This window comes from Girardinichthys multiradiatus, chromosome 22, assembly GCF_021462225.1.
Source record: "Girardinichthys multiradiatus isolate DD_20200921_A chromosome 22, DD_fGirMul_XY1, whole genome shotgun sequence".
NCBI lineage: Eukaryota > Metazoa > Chordata > Actinopteri > Cyprinodontiformes > Goodeidae > Girardinichthys > Girardinichthys multiradiatus.
Genome location: NC_061814.1, coordinates 13,351,591 through 13,376,950, shown reverse-complemented (window position 1 = coordinate 13,376,950; position 25,360 = coordinate 13,351,591). Strand labels below are relative to the sequence as shown.

At 37.2% G+C, this 25,360-nt stretch overlaps 1 protein-coding gene across 1 annotated transcript in view; it reads left to right on the top strand.

Annotated features, from left to right (window-relative positions):
• LOC124858809 (mitogen-activated protein kinase kinase kinase kinase 3-like) overlaps nt 1–25,360 on the top strand; it is a 58,431-nt gene that overhangs the window by 7,625 nt on the left and 25,446 nt on the right. The window contains exons 3-16 of the mRNA XM_047351034.1: nt 10,718–10,775; nt 11,037–11,127; nt 11,307–11,371; nt 11,482–11,537; nt 12,782–12,829; nt 13,097–13,139; nt 13,256–13,328; nt 13,700–13,831; nt 15,486–15,548; nt 15,702–15,783; nt 16,117–16,233; nt 19,160–19,238; nt 19,348–19,406; nt 22,588–22,650. Coding sequence (XP_047206990.1) covers nt 10,718–10,775; nt 11,037–11,127; nt 11,307–11,371; nt 11,482–11,537; nt 12,782–12,829; nt 13,097–13,139; nt 13,256–13,328; nt 13,700–13,831; nt 15,486–15,548; nt 15,702–15,783; nt 16,117–16,233; nt 19,160–19,238; nt 19,348–19,406; nt 22,588–22,650 — 1,029 coding nt within the window. The remainder of the gene's footprint in view (nt 1–10,717; nt 10,776–11,036; nt 11,128–11,306; nt 11,372–11,481; nt 11,538–12,781; nt 12,830–13,096; nt 13,140–13,255; nt 13,329–13,699; nt 13,832–15,485; nt 15,549–15,701; nt 15,784–16,116; nt 16,234–19,159; nt 19,239–19,347; nt 19,407–22,587; nt 22,651–25,360) is intronic.

Below are 25,360 nucleotides of genomic sequence, written 5' to 3'. Positions count from 1 at the left end.
TTCAAATGAAATTACTCATCTAAAAGTGCAACTAAATAACACAAATAGCAAGCTGGTTGAGTTCAGTGCCTTAAAAACTTTTAAATACTCCTTTAACGTTTCCACATATTGTTTTGTTTCAACCACATCTTTCGATGAATATTAAGGGGATTTTATGTCATAGAACAACACAAAGTAGTGCATAATTGTTTAATGGAAGGAAAATGATGCATAGTTTTCAACATTTTTTAGAAATAAAAATCTGAAAGGTATTGTATTGTACCATGTGAAGAAAAGCATCCCCACAGGATTATGCTGCCACCATCATGTTGCACCTCATGCCCCTTTTCCATGGGCGCTACTTTGGTCGGCTTCACTCCACTCAGCACTTTTTGCGACCTTTTCCATTACTGGCTTTTCCTTTGTATTTGCTGGTTCTGATTAATAACTTCTTGAGGACTTAGACAATTTATGGCTTTCTGTTTTCCTGTTCTCCCAGGGCAGATGTGTATAGGACAGGACTAAAAGTGGGCTCGTCAGCAGATTCTTCCATCGTAGTGGTGGCTCTTTACAGCTGCTCCAAAGTTACCATGGGCCTCTTCGCCGTTTCTCTGATTAATATTCTAGCAGTATTGTGTAAAGTGTTTGTTTTGTGACTTCTCAGACCAGTAAGTGCTGGTTACACTGGTCTGAAGGAAGGCTGATAAAATTATTACAGGTTTTAAAAGCCCCTTTTCATCAAAGGTTCTCTAGAAACTATGTACGACAAACTGAAAGTGGTTAGGAAATACTAACAAAAGTAATATATCTATAAATATACTTACATTTACAGATTACATTTTAAACCCACTTAAATTAATTTGAAATGAAGTGACATCTCATTGCTATTGGGCGAGTGCTTTCAAAAGGGATGTCTTTGATTCTAAATGTTGCTTGAAAAGGAAATCCACCTCCACAGCTATGATCATGCAGCGTATCAAAGTCTTTAGGTGGTTAGAGGGCAAAGTGTGTTCATTTTAAACTCTCGCAAGAGGTTTTGGATCATTCTGTGGCATGTTTCCACATTTAGGTTGTTTTTTTTTTTCTGCCAGAGTGGCTGGGTGTTTTGTTGAAAGACAGGTGTTGCCAATTCAACACAGCCCTGGATTCAGCCCTTGCTTCACCTGTTCCTCCCCCGGGGGCCGTGGCGCTATCACGGCCGAGCAACTTAGAGGATACGATCAGGAACAGACAGAGCTGCACCTTTGCCCTTCTGTGAAACATAATGTTTTTTTTATTTTTTATTCCGTTCTCGTGCCAAGTGTGAAAACCTTGAAATCTGGTGCAGGGAAAACTATTTGCGAAGCTCAGAAATTTGACACGACTTATCCTGATGTGATGTTACAGGTGAGAGAGGTGTGGATTGCATATAGGGACACGTTAAATCTCTTTCAGAAGTCTAGTCAGGGATTTAAAATATTTTAGGACTGTTTTGGTATTGCCTCAGGTCAGACTTTAACTGCCCCACTGAGCACCTGGAACAAAGCAGCTGGAACCATTAGTTAAAGTAGTTTACAACTGCAAGGAAGTGTTTGTCTTTTAAAAACAAAGCTGTTTGTGAGCTTATATGCTCAAACAATAACTTGGTGATGTCAGGCAAATTGATTATGAGGTGCTAGGAGAGCAAGATACTGTAACCATAAGCTTGTTGCATTATTACTATTATTAGTAAAGCATTATTATACAGGTACAAGTTCTCATTTACAATGGAAACCTGTTGGAACATTATGTAAAAAAAAAACATACATAAAATCTGAAAAGTGTGGTGTACATTTGTATTAAGCCTGCTTCGGTCAGCATTTTGTTGAGCCACCTTTCACTGCAGTTACAATGAAGTCTTTTGGGGTATGTGTCTATCAGCTTTGCAGATTTAGAAGCTGATATTTTTGCTCATTCTTTAAATGGGAAGTATCTGTGAACATCCGATCAGCCTGAGCTGTGAAGATCATATTTATGCTCTTGCCACAGACCTTTAATTGGATTTATGTCTGGACTTTGACTAGGCCATTTGTAAAACACGAATATCCTTTTATCTAAAACCTTTTCATTGCAGCTCAGCTTGTAGCTGTGTGTTTGTCCTTGCAGGTAAACCTGCCACGGTCTAAAATCATCTTCTGCTATATGTTTGCTGTGTCCCCTGCGATGCAGAGCAGATGGAGTTAAATTACACAAAAGATAACTTTATTCGTTGCATTGGATTTTATTTAGGGGTCTGAATAAAAATTCAAAGCTCACCTTTCTCTTTTTTTTTTTTTACTTTTCTAAAACCCTGAAAACCATGCGTCCTATATGTAGGGATGGGTACCTTACACATTTGAACCAATACCAATGGGTACCGATGCCCGGTACCCATTGGCATCGGTACCATTGGTATTGGTACCGATGCCCGGTACCTCGGAATCAGTATCGGTACTCAACTGTACCAGTGTTTGGTACTTTTGTTTGTGTTTATGTGGTAATAAATGTTAATATGTTTAGTAATAAAATCTCAACATTTTTCAATATAACAGATTTATTTCTCAGCATATAAACTTTAATGAATATGTCAAAAAAACAACATCCAGCTTTTTGTATTGTTACATTTCAGTTGTTTCAAACATTTCTTCTCCCATGTTGCTGGCTGCACACAACAACCCGCTAACGGATGCAGGCGTGCTAACTGTGCAGCTAGCGTAATCTGCATCGCATTTTGAAAAGTGGAGCCATACTTTCGAGCGCTTTCTAACAGACATGCTTGCTTTGTTGACAGTACCAGCGACTACTGACATCATTACACTCTTGTGCGTGCAATGCTGTGTTCAGGTCCGGCATTGAAAATGGCTCACTCCCACTCACTCTCACTTCCACTCCTTCAGTGTCACAATGATGCGTTTAGGTACCGAAACATGGTACTGTTTGATTTTACGTGAATCATTATTCAGTAGTACCGACGGAATTCGGTCGGTACCTATAAAAGTACTTCAGTACCCACCCCTACCTATATGTTTGTCAATATAGTTGATATTTTGCTATAATATATATAAAAAAATTAATTATTCAAAGAGACTGATTTGCATCAGAATCGATATAAACTGACCCATTCTCATTTGCCAAAACTGTCAGACTTTTTTGCTGGCAGCCTTGCAATAACAGAGACACTCAGCCCAACAAAATAATAAGCTGCTGCTGGAAGTTTAAACTCTGCTAACATGGCGAGTACATCCAGAAAAAAACATATGCCAACCTCTTTACCCAACAAGACTAACTCAAAGTTTTGGCGTTACTTTCACTATGAGGCAGACGGACAGGAAAAAAATGAAATGCTGAGTAATGCCACATGCTAGCTATGCTAACGATACAAACTAATGCTTTGACATTGACGTTTGAGAGCAACTTAAAAAGGCCAGTAAAGCTCTTGTATCTGCAATATTGAAGTAGTAAAGCTCCTAAATGACATATGTCAACATTGTCTGTGTCAATATTAGCTTCATGGAGAGAACGATGATGGTGTTCTGAAGGTCTAAGTTCTCCTGTTGTTCCATTTTATGTATTAATCAACGCAAGAAAATGAAAGTCAGCAGATGGCTCAGTCAGCTACTAAAGAGTAAAATAACGAAGTAAACCAGTGCGCCCCCTCCATTACCCAGTTTAGTTGTAAAGACATTGGAGGCTAATGTGGCTAATAATAACACAGGTTATGGTGGAGCCAGACTGAAGCTGACAATTAGAACAGAAAAAAGTAGGAATCCGTAGCAACCGCTCCTGCAGCTGTAGTTGATCACTAAAGAAAATTTCATCCAAAATTAGCAGAAAGAGAAATTATGCAGGACTGCTGCTGAATACATTTGCATGGACCAGATCCTTATTTACACTGTAAAAACTATGTTTTGTATGCACCAGATCCACGTTTGTTTTGAAAAACAATTTATTTCAGTAAATTATGATCCCTTATTTGTCTCTCAGTTGTAGCATCTATTTGTATCAACAACAAATTGACAGGCAAATGAAAGCACACAGCGGGACACATTAAGGATAAGGTATTATAATCAAACAAAATAATCACATGACTCAATCAAAGGTGCATACTTCCATAAATGATATTAACACTTATAGTAAGCGGTATCTTGTCTGCTGTTTTGGCAAATAGGTTAGTGACACTTACAAATGATATATTTCTCTAAACAAGGACTGAGCTGTCCCCTGCCCATTGGTTTTGACCTAATTAAGGAAGTTAAAACATTGTCATATTGTATCTAATCATATTTTTTGCCTTTAACTTGCCGCAGTATCGAAAATGGTATCAAATATTTTTCTTAGTATAGGTATCGAGTTTGAAATTTTTGTATTGTGACAGCCCTATTGTCCTGCTCCTTTCTCTTCACAATTATCCACAACTTAGTGTGGATTTATCTTATAAAACTCCTGTAAAATACAATAATGTTTTTGGTTGTAACATTAGAAAGTGTGAAAAAATTTTACTGGTGTAAACACTATTGCCAAGGACTTTGAAACAGTGAGTTTGCTATTAGTGTTGTGCAATAGCCATATGATTTCTCCAACAATGTTGCTTAGTCTGTGTGTTTGCACTGCCTCTTGTATAGCTAGTTATATTGAAGACATATATTTTAGGTCATGTCACAGGCAACTGCAATGTGCCGGAGGTTAGATAAATGTTTGTGTTTTAAGAGGGGCAAACAGCTACTTATTAACAAATAATTATGTTGTTATAAGTTGCACATGCACGTTGGCATTTATCCACAATATCTTTTAAGATATGGCAAGGAAAAAAAGGGTAAAAGGTAACCAGAGCTTAAACTCAAATATTAGTTTGCTTCCTTTGAACATGTTCTCGTCAGAACTTACCCAATGCTTTGCATTCCCAAATGAAGCTTGTCTGGAAAATGTCTGGAAAATTTCCTCACTATTGTACAAGTATGTAAGACTAAACTGTGATCTGAAGTGACTTATGACAGCTAGCAGAGCTGATAGTAGCCCGATTTGATCTTTCACCCAAAGTAAGTTGGACGTGCTGACTGCCTACACAGTTGATGAGAATGATATTGAGCATATATTGATATAATGAATCACGTATTTAAAACAAATCATTTCGAAGCTTAATCCACCATTTATAGCTGCTTATGGAAGAAACATAGCAGTCTGTGCCTATATTTTTCTTCTTCCATTACTTTATGTCAAAAAACACAGGGTCATATGAAGCCATGATAAGTTTGATATTAGTATTTTCCAGGATAAGAACAGAGGAAAGATAAGAAAGGGTGGAATATACTTCTTGTCCAGGGGTTTTTATTCTTCTTCAATTTACTTGAATATAAAGAAATAATTTAAATTTCAAAAGGTTATTTAGCCCAATCCGAGCATGCCTCATTACAGAGTATGCGTCAGAGTTTTCTGCTGCGTTTGTACCTCTCGTCCACATTTAAATGGGGGTTTTGAAGAGGAATAGTATTATTTTAAAACCTGCTTCCAAAGTAAAGATTAATAAAAACACTGTTTGCGTTGTGGTTGTATGGCCTGGATACCTAGAGATAAATAAAGATAATGCTAAAGGTCTGCTTGCGTATGCCTGTTATAACTCTCTAGGCTACAAACTACAATAATAATGGAGCCGTTTTAATGTTTTGGTTCGTTCTTTTTTTGCCCACACCTGTCTCTGTTTGTTCTGTGTTTCATTAAACTTCAAATGTGAGCTGAAGAATTAAGAAAGGAAAGGATAAAGTGTCAGAGAAACTATGAACCCCAATTTATTTCTGTTAATCTTTAGCCTTTCACTGCCATAACCCTACTAAGGATCTTCTTTTCAATTTTAATGCCGGTGATGTCCACGTTATCGCCATCCGCTGGCTACACAAAGAGAGAACAGTGTTTTTGACTGAAATCCCACAAACAGTGTAGATATAGATTTCTACTTTTTATTAGAGCTATTTTGGAAACCATATGGTTTTTAGTCCATAAACAGCTAAGAACTGCTGCTCTTTGTTGTCCTTCTATTTATATACTTTCTGCTTTAAAATGTGGCCAAGTTTGTAAAAAAGCTGCTTTCATTGAGGTGTTTTGTTTGTTTCTGTTGTGAGAATACAAATTAAAGTAAAAACAGACATGAAAAAAAATACTTCAATGCTGTTTTAGTGTGTTTTTACACATTACTGTGTAGAAAACCTGGAAATGTCTCTTCCTATAGTTGGATAGAAACTTTGAATGGCAAATGTACCATGGCATCTGATTAGCATTTATATGATAATAGCTAAAAGCATATTAGCATTGGTGCGGAAGAAGCATTAAGCTCTAAATACTGTTAAGGATGGGAAGCTGGTGACATATGTTTGCACAATTTTGCATGATTTATTGATTTTTCTTTAATGCTAAATTTTCTAGTTTGAATCCTGTTTTTAAGGTCCAGAACACCACTGCACTAAGCCACCCTGTTTTGCACTTTTTCCGCTGGCACCCAGGCTTCACCAGTGAGAACGTTTATATACAATGCATTTAAACTGCCAGCTTAACCTAGAAACACAAATGGGTGCCTTTGTTAGTGTTCTAAGTATTTTCCACATTTTAAATATGCCTTGAAAAAAAACTGCTTTGGTTTCCTGATAACTCGAGCACTGCGTATGTTTTCCTGAAATCTCATGGAAAGCTGGATAGTAGATGACACACAAGAAAACGAAGTGATTGCATTTTTTTGGGGAGCTTTGTGCAAATTTTAGTTATATTTAAAAAAAAAGGAAAAAACTACTGTTCTGTCTGTAAGTACCCTGTGTTGTCTTAATGGTTTTATAATTTTTTTTACATTACTGGGATGCGTACTGGAGCAACTAACAGTACCACAGACTGATAATAGTCTTCTCTGATCTGTCTGCTGATTGAAAACACACTGTCTCTGCTCTCCCCGCTGCTTCTAGCCCTTGAATATTTTCTCTTTGCACCCTTTGTATCCCACCCACCCCTCCCATCACATTGTTTTGGTGCGTGTCTATCTTTGTCATTGCGCCTCTGCCTTTGCTTGTTCTTTTAACTTTACTTAAAAATCATTCTATTTTGTGTAGTATAACAAATCATCCCCTTCATAACTGGTGTGGGAAGTCTACTGGGGTTTTGCTGCTGGCGTTTTAGTTTTTTCCAGTTTTCTTTTAAACTGTGATGATCAACAGTTTTGTTGGCACAGTATGTATCACAGTCTCAGTAATGTCTTGAAAGGCTTTTAATTTAAGAATCTTAATGTTAGGCTTTAAAAAGTATTCAATATGTTTTATTATACTAAATCTTAAAATGCATTCAGTTATGTCTGAAATTAATACACTTGCTCCTTCATTGATTTTTCTATCTGTGTTTTTGGGAAGTGGCCTGGCACCATTTATTTGTTTTTTAATTTGTAGCTCTGGCAGTGGAATGTATTAAAACTAATTCTAAACATTTGAAAAAAAAAAAAAGATAATGATGAGTTATGTTTGCAAAATTTTATCAATTCATTAGACAACAAACTTCCCAGATGAACTGAAATTCAATTAATCTAAATCGGCTTGTTCTCTAAAGCTGGTGCTCTATTAGGAACTTAAAAGACACATTATACTTCATCAGTATCAACTGGTCTTACAGCAGTTTTGTAATTGTTTCCCATTAAACTCCCTCATTAAGGATGATATTCAGGACGCTGCTTTGAGCTTCTGCAGGAGAACCTTCTCTGTTTCCACCCGGGGTTAATTAACTGAAACAGAGACGAGTCCCGGCTGAGCAGCTTCCCCTTAAACACACATGAGGAGTCTATCCTAGGGTCAGTTATCAGTTATGTAGATTGTTTCATTATTTGAATTGTTTGATCAGAATTAGCCACTTTTCCCTTGATTGGCTTTGATCGGTAATCTGCAGGTTAAATGATAAAAAAATCTATAGTTATACAAATTATATTGATTAAAAGCGTCACGTTTTGTACATAAGTGAGAAACCATGCTTTGATTTAGCCCCAGCCTTACAGCTTTCCTCACAAACCTGAAATAGTATTCTCCTACTAAAGCTGGCTTGCAAGCTTAAAATTTAAAGAATTTTCTTGAAAACAGTGATTTTAATAGTTGGCTAAAACCATTTTTCTAATTCTGTAATAAAACGTGCTGTAGGGTGCCATTGAATTTGGTTGTCCGAGTTAAAAGTTACAATTAGCTGAAGATAACTAATTACGAGATTATTTTTTATAATCCCTGTAGGTCTCCTATTTAAATCTTACAGTGGAGCGTTTTTTTATAGAAAGGCTTAACATACTGAAACCTGCAACAATAAGGCAAACTTAAATGGCATTTGGAGGCATCGGATACAAATGAGTTTCTTTAGGCAGTTCTGATCATCCTGTTTAAATATTTATGTTGGGTAAATATGTATCCAAGGATTGAGGCAGAAACAGGGATGATCGTTCACTAGACCAGAGATGCAACAGAGGCTGTTGAGACATGACATGTTGTTCTCAGACTATTGAGACAGTTTTCATTTTTCTCACACCTTTTAGAGTCTTGACTTCATCAGCTCATGTCGCTTTCCTTTTCTCATCCTCATTTCTGCCATGTCTCACAGTCACGCTCACATAGCGGACTCAGAGAAGCAGGCTGTTCATGTCTCTTCTGAAAGTTTATCTTTTATTTATGCGTTTTATCCATAATTCCTTTCCTGCCCTTCTAGCACTGTTGCTAAATATAATCCTAGTTTGCTATTTATAGAAACGTCACTCACTGTATTCTGCTGTTCTTTCTTTCCTGGCTAATTTTTACTTTTCAGGAAAAGGAAGAAAAAAAAAACGCATCCACATTCCTACGAAAAGCCATACATTCCTCGGACAGCTCACACACACTCCCACAGACGATCTGATTGTGTTGTAATAGGATGTGGATGAGTTATGTGGGAATTTTATTGCACTTGGCTCCAAACGCATGTTTGTGAATCCTAAATATTCCTGGTAATTTGGTGAACATCCTGACATTACATATTACTGGAGGAGGAGGAGGATCACCACCATAAATAACCAAAACAAAAACAACTGAATAAAATGGACTGTTTACAGTGGATGCTGGATTGGTTCCAAAGGGGACACGAGTTGTGTTCTGTCTTTTTCCACCAGTAATCCTTACATCTTCCATGCCAGTTGTGGCATAGTCTCTGTGATAAATAAAAAAAAATCAGTCAGTCATTTTCTACCGCTTATTCCATAGTGGGTCGCGGGGGAGCTGGTGCCTATCTCCAGCAGTCTATGGGCGAGAGGCGGGGTACACCCTGGATAGGTTGCCAGTCCATCGCAGGGCAACGCACAAACAACCATGCACACACTCATTCATACACCTAAGGGCAATTTAAAGTGACCAATTAACCTAACAGGCATGTCTTTGGACTGCTGGGAAAAAAAATCTTGTTTTCATTTATTTTATATTTTCAGGTTTTGTGTAAATTGTGTTTTTCTTCAACAAAAGTCGGAGATTCATCAATCAGAATTTTGTGGCTGATCTCCGACTTTTGGACAGATACCAATTTCAGCTAATTTCGTTTTTTTTTTTTTAAGAACTGTAATATGGGAAGGCATATAGTAACATTTATTATAACATTCAAATTATTTTTTCATTCCCCTCTGCCATCACTGGTCAGTAATCTTGTATATTAGGTCTAGAGGTGATGTTACATGGTGTCTATGAAAGTAAAACACGGGTTCACTGGTTTTAAATCCGAGACTAAACTAGGGGTGTCCAACGTCAGTCTTTTTCCTGCATGTTTTAGAAGTTGCTCTGGTTCAAAATACCTGAACAAAATAAGTAGGTTCTTTGCAGGCTTTTGCCGAACCTGGTAACATATTAGAAACTGAGGTTTTAACAAACTGGACTTTTTTGTGCAGAGTCAGTCTGGAGATTCTAGCTTGTCTCCTTTGAAACGTCCTGGTTTTTAAAGGAACTTAATAATAAACTGAGGGTAAAATTCAGGGTAAAATATTCAGCCATAGTGGTTGTAATTAATCTGCACAGCCTTGTAAAGAAACGTTTACTCTGCTCTTTGATGTTTTGTTTTTTTCACATTTATGCATGTGTTTAAAATTCAGCTCTTTCAGCCACTGATCCCTGAAAATTTGCCTTATATTTTACTGCTTTGTTCAAATGTGCGCTTATCGTACTGTTTTCAGTGTGTTTGGTAGGTAATCTTGGTGTCTTGTCACTGTTTAGCATCTGTGTGGTCTAATTATTTGCAAAAGGTTGTTTAGTTATCATGAGTTATAACTTGTTTTTGCAGATATATAATCCAGTTGTTGTTTGGAAACTGAACTGGTTATAGATTGCCTGCTATTGGATTATGTGGTAAAATGGCTGCAAACCTTTATTGTTGCAATAAATCCAAACTATATCGTCATATTAATTTTAGGTCATATCACTCAGTCCTACTTGGGTATGATGCATTCATTGATTAAAAAAGAAAATCTGATTTTTGAGTTTTCCTCTTGTTGGTCATTGCCAGGGCCAGTCAAGATCATTTCAGTGACAATTTATTTAAAACTGATTTTCACGACCCTGTAGGTGTCGCTGATTAAACCTGAAGACACCTAAAATTTGGACTTTTGATACAAAGGAATTGAGGCCTGGTCTCTGACTTCCAGCTCATCCATGTTTTTCTTTGATGTTCCACAGTCAAGTTTTCCCTCTATGCTTTCAACCACTATTCAGTTCTCCTCTTTTCATTCTTTTAGGCTCGTAATGTAAACACAGGGGAGCTGGCTGCTATCAAAGTCATCAAACTGGAACCGGGTGAGTTACCTCATCTTTGTCTTAGTTTATTTCCTTTTTTGTCCCTGTATTGGATGCTCTGTTTCTTTATTAACGTCTTTTACCCTTTCATGATCCTCAGTTCTTTTCTTTTTCAGTATTTTTTTTCTTTCATTTTCCCACTTTCCATTCACTTCCTCTCTCATTCCCCTTCCATTAAGTAGCTGTGTTACTACCATTAGCATTACTATGGCAGTTAATTATTGCTGTAATGACGCACTTGTGTACATTTGTTGACTGTAGGTGAGGACTTTGCTGTCGTCCAGCAGGAGATCTTAATGATGAAGGACTGTAAACACTCTAACATTGTTGCCTATTTTGGCAGCTATCTCCGGTAAGCGTGTGTGTGTGTGTGTCAAATAGGCAATATTTGGCTATAGCAGTTAATAAATTACATGTTATGGGTATCAGTGTTGAATCTTCTTGTCCAAACCAAGATGGGAGAATCTAATTGTTAGGCATGTGGATGGAGTCCATCTTTAAGAGAAATATTTTATTTGTTTGTTTGTTTAGAAGGGATAAATTATGGATCAGCATGGAGTATTGTGGAGGAGGTTCTCTGCAGGATATCTATCATGGTAAGAGAAAAAAAGGAAACAAAAATGCTTCAATCTTAAGCAGACTATTTCCTTCCCGTCATATTTGTTTGTAATTTTTTGCTAACTGCTTATTTTTCTTCTTCACTCAGTAACAGGGCCTCTGTCAGAGTCCCAGATATCCTACATGTCACGGGAGACGCTGCAGGTAATGTTTACATTTTACACACCATAGTCACACAGTTTCCCTGACGACTGTTAGCCAGTTTAGCTGCGCTCAGGCTTTTTGTTTAAGATGACTTCAACGTATTGGAAGGACACGGCATTAATTTCCTCCTGTCTGTGTTGAGACTAGAAAAGAATGCAAAGAGTTTCACAAATTGAATGCCATATTTTCAACCACACAAACCAAAGTCAATTTGCATTGAAAAGTAATGTGTTAAAAATAACTTAAAAAAATTGAAAGCAGTTTGAATAAATTCCAAACAGCCAATACAAAACAAAACACTGAGGCACTGAAAGCTTCTTCTCCCTCATATTTTTGTTCTATCAGAACCTACGTACCATTCATGAGCAACAAGCTCTGTTTTGTGCTCCTGATGCAGTTATTAAAGAATGACCATAGCTAGTCTTTAGGTTTAAGGCAGTAGTGTCTAAACTCTTTGCCAACTGGGCGAAAACTGTTCAACATTTTGTGTGTTTTATTTATTTTTTATTTGCACAAATGATTTGATGATGAATTGTTTTAATTTTACCTGTTTAGCTATAAACTAGACACACAGCATTTTAATGAAAAGGCCAAAGTAGCCTCATTTTTGTACACAAGGTAACTGTAAATCATTGTCCATCCAAGAGAGGGTCGTACAATTTTCAGCTCTTTTTCTTGGTCTCAATTTTTTATTTTTTTTGTTTCTTTTGCCCGATTTTATAAACGGCTGCCTTTGAGTAAAGTGTTTGCGGTCCTGTTTACTATGAAATTAAAACAAAAGCAAAAAGTATTTAATACAAGAAGAATACTTTACTTTGAAGCTAACAATTTCTTTTTCAAAATTTTTTTTGAGGCAGTGAAAATCTTACCCCTAAAAAAGAAACCCTTTTAAAAAGTGTCCATCTGCATCAAACACCTGCGCTGATCTGGCCAAGCATTCCCAGAACCACAAATGGCCCACAGACCCTACTGGACAACACTGGCTTAAGGCTTTAGGATATTCAAAACACTGTTTTGAAATTCTTTTATTTCGTGAGATTAATAAATAGGAGTGTGCTTTCAAGATTGGCAGAAATACGTATAATGAACCTTGTAAACAATGAATGCAGAACATCAGATTTTCATGAGGAGAATGTCGTTCAAAAACTGAACTTAATGAGGTTCTTTACTTAATTAATTAAGTAATTTAATTTTGCCATGTGCAGTAACAACAATAAGAGTCACTGACCTCATTCTTTTCACAGGGTTTATACTACCTACACAGTAAAGGCAAAATGCACCGAGATATCAAGGTGAGTCGGTTTATTTGTATTGGTATTTCAAATGTATATTATTTCTATTTAAAGGTGCTTTATAGAAGTCAACAAAACAGTCAGAAGTTTGTTTTATGGCCCAGTTCACCTCAGGCTTAATTAATGGGCATTTTGTCATTGTATTGTTTTGCACAATTTAGAGCTCATGGCTAAATATTTATTTGTAAATATGTTCATGGAGATGACCAGAAACCTATTCTGAATACACTTTTGGTGTTGTCTACTAATATGTTCGGGCTCTTTTAGGGAGCCAACATCCTCCTGACAGACAACGGCTACATTAAACTTGGTGAGATTTGATTCTTATTTTGTGTTTTTTAAAGATTGGATAAGATCAGTTTCATCTGCGGACAAGGATTCTGTTTGGCTTCTTTATCTGATGGGCTCCCTTTTTTCTCCCCTTAGCTGATTTTGGTGTGTCAGCCCAGATCACAGCCACTCTTGCCAAGAGAAAGTCGTTTATTGGAACGCCTTACTGGTGGGTTTCATGTCATTTTATAGCTCCTATGGGTATATGCGCAGGTACAGTGAAGTTGTAAAGTAAAACACCCTTTTAGTGCGTGAAACATCCTCAATCGCTGATGTGAATGTAGGTTTTTTTTTTTGGCTCCTACTGGTATGTTGGAGTCATGACTTAGCCACAGTTTTAATGATGCATGAAACTGGATTTATTGTATTTCTGGCCTATAAAGAGGTCAAATAAGGGCATCTTTGATCACAAGGAAAAAGGGAATTCTGGTTCTGTGTTTAGCTGGTTTTAAAGCACACAGCCTTTGTTTTACATCCTTTTTCTCTGTATCCTTGCATCTTTACCAGTGTGTTTTTTTTTTTTTTTTTGTCATGACCTAGGATGGCTCCAGAGGTGGCAGCAGTGGAGAGGAAGGGGGGCTACAATCAGTTGTGTGATATCTGGGCTGTGGGGATTACTGCAATAGAGCTGGCAGAACTACAGCCACCCATGTTTGACCTGCACCCGATGAGGTAAAGCAGTGTGTCTATGTGTGTGTGTGTGTGTGCAGGTTTATTAGATGTCTGAATGTTTGCCCTGCAGCAGTGGGATGACAGCTGTGTGTTCCTGTAATCAGTGTAAAACAACATTAAAACACAATGGTATTAAAAAAGAAATTTGAGTGGAATTAATAAAAACGTTTGTAAATTCTCCTTCATTTAACTTTCTAATTAGCACTCTGTACAGTGTGTTTTTATGTTATGTTGGTATTACATTGTCAGTATTGCCTTAACTAGTTTGTGTAAAGGAACAAAAAAAAAATAATTACCTCCTTACCAATTCATCAGATTAATTGAATAAAACCCGCAAACTCTCATTGTCTTGTTGCATGAGCCAGATGGACCAGGACATTGCTATTAAATTGATTGATTTATTTTTTTACATTTAAAACTAAGATATATTTTTTAAAGAACTCATGGTTAACACCGTAACTGCATGGTGTCCAGGTCCTGTGTTTGCAGGACAAGCCCAAATTGTAAGTCCGCCACCACCGTGCTGTTGGTATGAGGTGTTTTTGCTGATTTGATGTGTTTATTTCTCCAAACATAGCGCTGTATGTTATGAACAAACATTTCTTCTTTAATCTCACCTGGCCTTGGCATATTAAAAATAAAAAGTTCCCTGTATAATAGTCATGAGTACAAAGAAGGTGTTGCCATAAAATGTGTGAAGTAATGTTAGCTTTTAAAGATGAATTAATATTATTGATTTTGATTAGAACAAATAAATAAGAATTTGCAAGTGCTAATAGCCAAGAATATTGTAAAAATATTTGCTATTCTGCTCTTTATAGAGTGACCCCGGGAGAATAAGAAAATAAAACTTGCTTATTAGTCAAGTTATCTGCTCAGTTGAAGCTTGCAGTCAGCTGCTTAAAATGTGCCCCTCATAGCATGCCATCTCAAGTTTTAAACAGCATTACTTTAATAAGAGTGATGGGTGGAGCTTCTTTAGTTTCCACGCCTAAGACTCACAGCCTCTCTTCACAAAAGTATAGTACCCTTCTTTCAGCCAGCTGACTGACAGTCCACAGCAACTGGTGCGGGAGGGGCAGAGGTGTTACTCTATGCTTCAAATACCTAGAGAAAACTCCAAGGACTTTTCTCTGGCATTTCAGTAAAAATATGTTAAAAAACAAGAGAGGTATGAGGTAGAAAGGTTTAGTGGTGTTGGTAACCTACACATACATGATCTAACCAACGGAGACTGTTTTCAATTATATAGAGAGATCAGCTCCTGGAGCGACTGTCAATGTTTTCTCATAGTTTCCAATCATTTCTTGTCCTTGTTTGGTCATTGACCTAACACAAACAGGAATCTCTTAGACCAGCTTTTTTATTATTATTATTTTATTGAGGAAGTTACAATTAGCAGAGGAATATACAAGGTGTGTATTGGATTTTACTTTAACTCTTATTTTCAGATTAAAACGTCAGTCAAATCTAAATTTGAGACCGGATGAAGATTGGAATACAGCTTTATATCCATGCACAAGACTCAAGACAGTGTTTTCCTTTTTACCACCATTGTTCTTGCAGTTCAAGAGGCTCGTTCACTACTACTGTGCATAGTTTCACGGACACGATCTGAAGTGTTATTGTTGTTTTCCCCCTCTGTCCCTCTCAGGGCTCTGTTCCTGATGACCAAGAGTAACTTCCAGCCTCCGAAGTTGAAAGATAAACTCAAGTGGTGAGACACCCACTCGTCTGTGACTTCACATTTATCAAAGAAGCTGCTGGCGTGTCATGTTTTCATAACCGCTGTGGCATGAGTTATTTGAGGGTCAAACAATTAACTCTTTGTTCTTTTCTTTTTGTCTTCTCCTCTGTCCTCGACGAACAGGACAAATAACTTCCATCATTTTGTGAAACTAGCCCTTACCAAGAACCCAAAGAGGAGGCCCACGGCAGAGAAACTGCTGCAGGTGAGAAGTTAAACAAGACATTTCTACCTCTATACAGCAAACAACCTCAGATAGTGTTTGTAAAGATTTATCTCCATCGCTCTTCTAGGACAATACATCTTACCTCTAATTTCAGGTTAAAATGTGTTAGCTGAAACATGTCCCATATATTACAATAACTGAAAAAACATGGTTGCTGCATCTACTGGTTGCTATGTGAACTTAAATTACTAATAATTAAATTACTCTGTAGTGTATTCAAATCTTAGAAACCCAGCCAGAAAATGCTTAAAGTGCTTGAAGGTGACTGTTTGACCTGTAGATTAACTCTGTCTCCTCCTGTATGTCCTCCAGCACCCGTTCGTCTCCCAGCCTCTCAGCAGGACGCTGGCGATCGAGCTGCTGGACAAAGCCAACAACCCCGACCACAGCACGTACCACGACATTGATGACGACGAGCCTGAACCTGAGGTAACATTTCACCTTCTTGGATTTCCACTGTTGGAAAAACTAAAGTGTCACTATGTATAGGATTAGGTCAGCAAGAGAATGATTGTGATTTGCTGGATTTTGCCTCTTTCCTCCCTTTCTTAAAATATGTCCTTATGTCTCCTCAGCTGGTTTTTCTTTGAACTCCTCTCCCATCCTTCAGCAGTCATATCCTCTCTCCTCACACGCCTCTTCCTTGTTCATGCGACTCATTTTCTGTTTTTTTTTTTTTTTATCGTTTCTCTCCTGTTTCTTCCTATTTCTTCTCTCACCTCTTTTCTTGCTTCAACTTCCCCCTGATATGTCTCTCCTCATCTTCTCCCCTTCTCAGCATTCTTTTCTTTCCTTCATTTTCTATCTCTCGCTTCCTCCCTCCCCTGTTTTCCTCTTGTTGTCTCATCTTCACCCTCTCACCCCTTCCCCCCCACTTAGTTTAAATACAGAGGTCATTTCCTCCCCATAAGCCCCGGTGCTCGACGCGCACCCCGCTTTGCAGCTCGTAGGAAGGTACTTGTGTCGACTGCTGTGATGTCATTCTAACACAAGCTGTCTTTTCTTTGAACGTTTCTTTTCATTAGAACTACAGAACTGAATGAATTTTCTTTCTTGTCTCTGGCCCCTGGTGTTGTCATGGAGGCTGGCTTTGGCATGTGACATGTTGATGGATTAGTTTAAACATTCAAGTTCATGGTTTTTTGCTGATATGGCTGTTTTTTTGTACCCATGTGGTCAATTTTTGTTTGTTCTTTCTAACATTTTATTACCTCACCTTTTCCTTGAGTGTTTAAAACCTCTTGAGAACATTGAGGAACATATAAACTGAGGCCACTCATGTCTATGGGGTTACTGTAAAAATGTACCGTTTGATAATTTTCTTGTTTTGTTTTGTGTTTCTCTGGAAATAAATTGCCACAGCCTCTCATAACATCACTTAGGAAACGTCTTAATTCATCCCAGTTCTGTGAGAGCAGCAGCTAAGATGAAGATATTTTTGCTCATGAAGAAGGCATTACATTTTCTAAACTCTCTAAAATTGATCTATCACGGGCACATTTACAGTGCACATGCAAACGAGAAGAATTTACTTTTTTTTTTGGCATGTACAGCTCCAACCTTTGAGAGAAAACACAGAGAAGCAGTTACAAAGTAGTTTGCCTTGCAAAAGAAAAACTTCAACTTTTTCTCATTTTGTTAAAAGATGACTGCAAACCTCAGTGTATTTTGTTGGGATTTATGACGTACTAATCCTAAGTGGTGCATAATTGTGAAGTGGAAGAAAAAAAGAAATGGTTTTCTAAATTCTTTAGATACAAAAATACAAAGGTCGTGCATCTGTATTCAGACTTCCCGTGTCAATATTTTGTAAAAAATACTTGATGGTTAAATTACTGCTGCATATATTCAGGTGTAAATTTCTCCCAAGATTGCTCAGATTGGATCGAGATTATGTATGTGTTGCCACCGATTCTCAGTTGGATTTAGGTCTGGACTTTGACTTGGCTGTCCTGACACATGGAAATGCTCTGATGTAAACCAATCAGGTGTAGCTTTTGCTGTGTGTTTAGTAGCATTGTCCCACTGGAAGGTGAACCTCTTCAGGGATTCTCTTCAGGATTGGCCGGTATTTGGCTCCTTTCATTCTTCCATTAACTCTGACCAGTTTCCCTGCTGGAAAAAAAACATCTTCTTAGCACGATGCAGCAACCACCATATTTCACTGTGCTAGTGGTGTGTTCAGGGTGAAAGGAGTGTTAGTGTTTTGCCACACACAGTGTTTTTCATAAAAAGGACAAAATAAAATTGTTATCATCTGACCAGAACACCACCTCCTTCCTCATTCTTGCAGCGTAACCTACATGGCTTGTTGCAAATTGCAGATGTGACTTCCTATTTCCAGATTTGTGAAATTCCCAACTAATCAGTGTGGTGTCAACAGATAATTTTTTAGGTGACTTCTGAATACAGTTAGTTGCAGTGGATTTTATTCATGAGTGTCCAGTAAAGGGGGCTGAATACAAATGGTCTCCGCCTTTTGTCAGACATTTATTTGTTATAAAAAATTGAACATTTTTTCTTTCCACTTCACAACTATGCACAATTTTGTTGTGATCTATCTTAAAATCTCAATGAATTACATTGGAGACTGTGGTGGTAATGTAACAGAATGTGAAAAATGTAAAGAGTGTGAATACTTTTGGTAAACTCTGTAAATTCCTTTGTGCTATTTCTGTGATTAAGTTTATGGATCTCCATGTTGTGGTCTGGAAATTCCTCCTAAAGGATGCAAGTAAAAGCCATATTTTAGTTTGGAAGCCGTCTTCATCTCCCATTTACTGGTGCAGTTGCTAACCACTTTTACGGGATTGTTATGTGAATGAAGTTCATGTTGACAAATCTAACGAAAGACGATTACTTTCACTCTTGGTTTGTGTTCTCCAGTGCTTTACAGGCATGGTGTGAGTTTGCTGTGTTTTTAGCTTTTCTGTGAAAAACTAGATTTAGATCCTGAGATTATACATTTATGTCAAATAAAGTTATAATTTTTTTTTTTTAGATTTTTTTGGAAGCAAATTAAGCTAAAGAAGTGTTGATGTGGAATTGAGAAGAAAGATATTTCAGTCTGCAGGGTCTCTTAACTCTCTACAACAGGTTTAAACATTGATGCTGCCGCTGTAGAAAGATTGTTATTTTAGTGACTTAGTTGCCGTGTTTTTGCTCTCTGGCCGTTGCAGTGCGTGGCTGGTTGTTTTGCTGTGCCTTCAAATCTTGCCCCACAGGAAATAGCAGAAGGATTAGGTGTTTTCTTTAACATCAGCTGTAGTCTTGAGTGCAGTGTATACTCCTGTGCTATATCTAATATTTGAACAACCGCTAGACTTTCAGCATGCCTCTGTCTCTTCACCTTTAGTCGCCAGTCTCCGTTCCTCATCGCATCCGCTCCACCAGCAGGAGCACGAGGGAAGGAAAGACCCTGTCCGAGATAAACTGTAAGTCTTCGCACATTGTCTTAATTTTATTTTTGGAGAAAAGAAATAATCACATTTTATGTTCATCTCCCAAACTTGTATTCTTGCCTCACCCGTTGTCTCCTCACAGTTGGACAAGTGAAGTTTGATCCTCTTTTGAGAAAGGAGACAGAACCTCATCACGAGCCGGTGAGTAATGAGGTGTGGCGTTGTATTTGTATGCATGTGGAACGAGACTGTGTGGTTTAACTTGACCAGCACCAGCACTGTTGATTCTAAACTAGTAATATGAAGCAATTGTTGATGTCACTCCATAGGGAACCGTATAGGATGGCCCTCCACATGTTTGATTTGGTTCATGAAATGTTTGAATATGCAGCTTGTGGGCTTTGGATCCTTTAGAGTTTTATTTAAGATATTTTCGTGCCAAACATCTCAAAGATATTTTCTTCTTGAAATACTATTTATTTGGTGTGTGTGTAAGGTTAGATGGTCATTTAGCCTGGTTAGTAGCTAAGGTTAATTAGTAGGATTGGTGAGGTAAGCAGGGTTAGTTGGTAAGCAGGTCAGTTAAATAATGTAAGTTAGTAAATATTGTCAAGAAGTTATGCAAGATTAGTTAATAAGAAAGGTTAGTAAGGAAGGTTAATAAGGCAGGTTTGAAAGTATGAGTAGTTTGTGAGGTTAGTAAGCAGTTACCGTGAATGTGTACACAAGGTGAGTTTTTAGGTCAGTAAGGTAAACAAGGTCAATTAGTAATTTTAGGAATTAACTTTACTGAATAAGCCTACTTAGTAAACAGTGATAGAAAATAAGGTTAGCTGGTAAAGTGAGCAAGGCTAATCCATAAGTAGTTTTCATATGTAAGGTTAGTAAGTAAGGTTAGTAGTGTTGGTTAGTAGGTATGAAAGTAAAGCAGGTTGGTAATGTTCATAATCAAATTAGGCAAGTAAAAGTGGTTGCTAAGTGGGGTTAATTGGTAGGTAAGTAAGCTGAGCGCGGTTGATTGATAAATATTAGTAAGTAAAGTTAAAAACCAAATAAGTAAGGTTAGTTGGTAGCTAAGTAAGATTAGCTAGGTCGGTAAGTAATGTTGGTAAGTTTGGCAATTAGGGTTGATTAGCAAATAATGTGGCAAGGTCAGATGATTAATAACATTAGGTAAGACTAGTTGGTAAGCAAATACGGTAAGTATGATTAACTATTAAGCCAGTCTGTTTAGCAAATAATTAAGGTTAGAGAGTAAGCAGCTAAAGTCAGTAAGATAAGCAAGACTTGTTAACTAGAAATCCATGTTATTAAAAAAATAAGGTTAGTCTGATTGATAAGCAGAAATGCTTAAGTAAAGGTAGTTGATTGGTAAGTAAGGTAAACAAGGCTGGTTGTGACTACGTTTAGCTAGTAAACAAATATGGTTATTAAATAAGGCTAAATAATAGAAAGAATAGAATAACATTAGAAAGCTTAGTTAGGAGGTAAATATTTTAACCCGGCAAGTAAAGTTAGTTAGTTTATGTGTAGTGTGAGTTAATAAGAAAGTAAAGTTAATAAGTAAAGTTGGAAGGCAAGGAGGCAAGTAAGGTTAGTTACTTACCTGGGGTGAAAAAAAGTTGTTAATGACTCTTACAGATTAGTGTGAGGTACGGTTTGAAAGCAGGAATGGTCTCCACTAACCAGGGTCTTTCTGAAGGTCTTCTTCTGTCCTTCCGTGATCGCAGATACAAGGAGCTAAATGGAGTTCAGAGGGAGGGATTTAACTACCTAAACTTTACTACTGTTAGTTTGGAGCTCTGCGTTTTCTTCATTCATTAACTCAAAGAGGCCTGTAGGGGCATTAGAGAAACACAACTTACAGGAGTTTATTGCTTCGTTCTGTTTACTCTGGAATCCACAATTCAGATTTAGAACAACTTAGGAGTGTTTCATTTAAAATACAGATAGTCTGTGGAATCTGACCCATTTCTAGTTAGTAGTTATCCTCAACCCCAACTAATTACTGCACTAAAACATTGTATCTATATAATAACTGAGTCTGTCCTGTAGTGAAACCAAACAATGTGTTTCCCTAAAGCTAATGAGGATTACTGCATGAAACGGCACATCTGGGTTAGAAGGTCAGAGATGGAACTTGTGTTTAAATAAAACACACAATAATACCTGCTGTCTCTGTCTAGTGATTTTAAACTGGAATTGTTGCTACTTTTGAATATTAGCAGAGCTAATATTATATAGAGCTAGAAAAACCTCTCACTGTGATTGAACAAATAGGACAGGACAGAGCTCAGGCACAACAACATGTGTTAACCCAATGTTTCGTCACACCTTTTACATTTTCACCCTTCATTATGAACCTTTTCCATGATCCTCTGTGCTATAGTTTGCTGAAAAATCAATTCAACTGCAATACATCAAAACCTTACCTTTCTCCTTCCTCTGTGCACTTTCACCCATATATTTAATTTAAATGATTGCACATTGTCCTTAGTGCAACATTCATTAAAACTGTATGAATTTGGTCTTCAGTTTTCCATCTGTTAATTAAAGTTGTAACAAAGCTTGTTTTTAGTGTTATTTTTGAGATTCAATCACTCAATTGACCCTTTTGCAGAATTTCAAAGTCAACAAACCATTACCACATTTATATTTTAACAAGTGATAGCCTTTTCTTTATAAACAAAATTATTACAGCACAATGAAACACTCAATACAGTTTACAATAAAAGTCATTTTAAGGCTCACTATGAGTCATTTTAAGGCTCACTATGAGGCAAACAGGTTCAATTCATATCTAATTCTATAGAATCCAATTGGTTGCCAAGTCCGTTCATTTTAATTTAACCCAGTTATCCCCTGGGTTATTGGATTGAGATCCAATTACATGCAGTCTAATTATAACACAAAACAGTCAAACATGAATCAGTCATTATGGACCTTGTGTTACATCAGACAAAGTCATGACCCAAAGCTGCTTTTGTTGGTTTTTGTTCGTAAGTAACTTTGATAAAGGAAAAGCGTAACACTGATTCAAAGATTTAGGACGGTTGATGTAATTGTTATTGTTACTTTCATTTTGGGTTTTATAGAGGCTTTTATAGCTTTTGTTACCGAACTTAATGTTATTGATTATTTCCTTTTTTGGGTTTTCTGGTTATTAAATTCTATCCTTACATGTTTTTTTTGACGCTTTCCTCTCTATTGACTTTAATTATCCCACCTATTCATCCTCCTTCTTTATAGCTCTGGTTTTTAGACTTAATTTTTTCACTCCTTCATCCTCTTTCCCGCCCCCATGCCTCTTTTCCTCTGTTATCTATATAAGTCCAGGGTAATGTATTAACTGAGGTGTCTCTCGCTCTGTCTTGCTGACCAGTGTGATTCTGAGCCCTATCTGGACTGTGTTGAGGAGCTCTACTATACCGCGAGATCTAATCTGGTAGTACTCCCTCTGTCTCTCCAATTATTTGTCATCCGTCTATCTATATATTAGCTGGCTTTTATTTTTCTCCTCATAGTTGATATCTCTTATCTCCATTTCCACCTCTTTTGTGCGTTTCTTGTTCTTCATAATCTGTTATCAAAGGACAAGTCCTTGTCCTTCTTATGTTTTCATTTTTTTACCCTGAGCCATTGTTGTTTCTTTATTGCTCAGTCAGAATGCACTTTTAGCTGCACAATGGCTAAAATATCTTTACAGTTTAAGGGGTAATCATACCCCTTAAACTTGTTCACATTTTTATTCACATTACAATCGTAAACGTCAATGTATTTATTGTGATTTTATGTGATAAGCAACACAGAGGTAAACAACATTTTCAGATTCATGTTAAATACTTAGTAGAACCACCTTCCGTTGCGATTACAAGTCTTTTGGGGTGGGTTTCTATCAGTTTTGCACAGACTGAAATTTATGCCCATTCTTCTTCTGCCAAGTAGCTCACATCAGTTGGACTGGATGGCAAGCACCTGTGAATAGTTTTAAGACTTGCCATATATTCTCAGTTGGAGTTTGTCTGGGCATGCCCAACCATGCACTACCACCACAATGTTTCATAATAGGGACAATCTGTTCAGGGTGATGTGCAATGTTAGTTTTCTACCAAACTTGGCATCATGCATACAGGCTAAAACGTTCAATATTGGTGTTATCTGATCTACATGACTTTTAGCAAACTAAACATGTTTCTTTCACTGTCTTTTAACAATGGCTGTCTTCTTGCCACTATCCCATAAAGGCCAGATTTGTCAAAAGGAGACCTAGTAGTTGTCCCATTCCCACCAGAGCTGTGAATCTGTGCAGCTCTTCCAGAGTTACCATGGGCCACTTGGCTGCTTCTCTGATTAATGCCTCCCTTGCCATTCCTCTAATTGGGCAGGTTAGGCGGAGGGCCATATCTCGATAGGTTTGGATTTGTTCCATACTCTTTCTGTATTTGGATGATGGATTGAACAGTCCTGCCTCTCGCCCATAGACCACTGGAGATAGGTACCAGCTCCCCTGTGACCCTGAATGGAAGAAGCAGGTGTAGAAAATGGATGGATGGATGGATTGGACAGTGTTCTGGGAGATGGTCAAAAGTTGGGATATTGTTGTCCTAACCCTGCTTTAAACTTCTCCACAACTTTTCTGGACTGTCTGCTGTGACGCTTGGTGACGCTGTTTATTCACTACTCTTATCTAACCTTTACAGAACCGCTTATTTAGGGTTGAATCAGAATAAAATTGGGCTTAAGACACATGCCACCTTTTTTGTATCATTTAAAGAAAATTTGAAATTGAATTTTAAAAAAAATTTGAAAACCATGTAACATTTTTCTTCTTTACGCTGGTCTGTCACACAAAATCCCAATAAACATATTGAATCCGAAGTTCTCGGTTGTAATGTGAAAAAATGTGGAAAAGTTCGACAAGTACAAAACATTTTTGCAAGGTTCTGTATGTTCGTTCTCACGGTGTTGGTTCATCGCTTCCTTGCTTCACTCTTCAACCTCTCGTCCGACTTTGTGCTTCACTAACTGGTGCTTTAGGTGTTCCCGTCAATTGGTTATCATTGTTGTTGTTCTTTTGTTGTGCTCTATATGAAATGCACACTTAAACAAAACATACGAATGTACAGAGGAAGGTTAGAGGTCAAAGTCAACTACTGAGCTGGAACTGTGAAAACAACTCGCAGCACTGTCATACTGTACAATGAAACTCTTGAGTGTTTGCTGTGTTGTTCTGATGTTTTTGGTTCCTCCTGTATAACTGATCTTTTCATTACAGACTCTCACCCTCTCTTCTAACCTGAGTTTTGTTTTCTAACCTCTTATCTGCTGTAGTTGACAACTGGCAGCAAACCTTTGATTCTTTCACATGCTCTTTCCTGTTGCATGCTTACTGTGTTTCTCCGTCTTTGTCTTGTAAAATGTTCATGCAACACCATAATGCTCTGTTTGTGGCTTTATGCAACAGATTTGAACCCCGGCTTTTCATTCACGTTGGTCTAAATAATGCTAAAGGTAGAGGAGCTGATCAAGCTGATTTAAAACAGAATTTAAAAGTAAATCTGCTGATTCTGATTGGTACCGGCTCCCTGAACCTTGCAGCCATGAGCATTCTCGTTATCTGTTACAAATCAAAGCATTACTTCTGAAGCTTAAAAAGCCTAATCATAACTAGAGTACTATAAAGTAGTTTAAAACACTCTTAAATTTAAAATGCAACTCTTTTTAGCTATCTGCCTGCTATAAAGAAGTTTTATTTTTTATTTTGATAAAACTGTTCAAATCTTCCTTTCTTTCTGGATAAGATAAAACTGAAAAAATTTATTACTTTAGCTACAGTTAATCAACAAATAGGCCAAAATATATGCAGCCAGTCAACTTCAAACTATCTCAACATGCCACCTTGGAATGATTAGAAATGAAAAGTTTTGTGATTTATATTAGATAAAATTATACAAGGTTTTATTTTTAGTGGAAATGGTCTTTTTGACGTTTTTAAGTAGAAAACAAATCTCTGGTGGTTCCAAAAGCATTTAAATATGAAGAGTCACAACTATAAATTTAAAGTTTGGGTTTGTCTCTAATTGGCTCTTTGCATGCAGTATCAAGATGTATCTAGGCTATTTGGATCATTCAAATACTTTGATTACACTTTATTT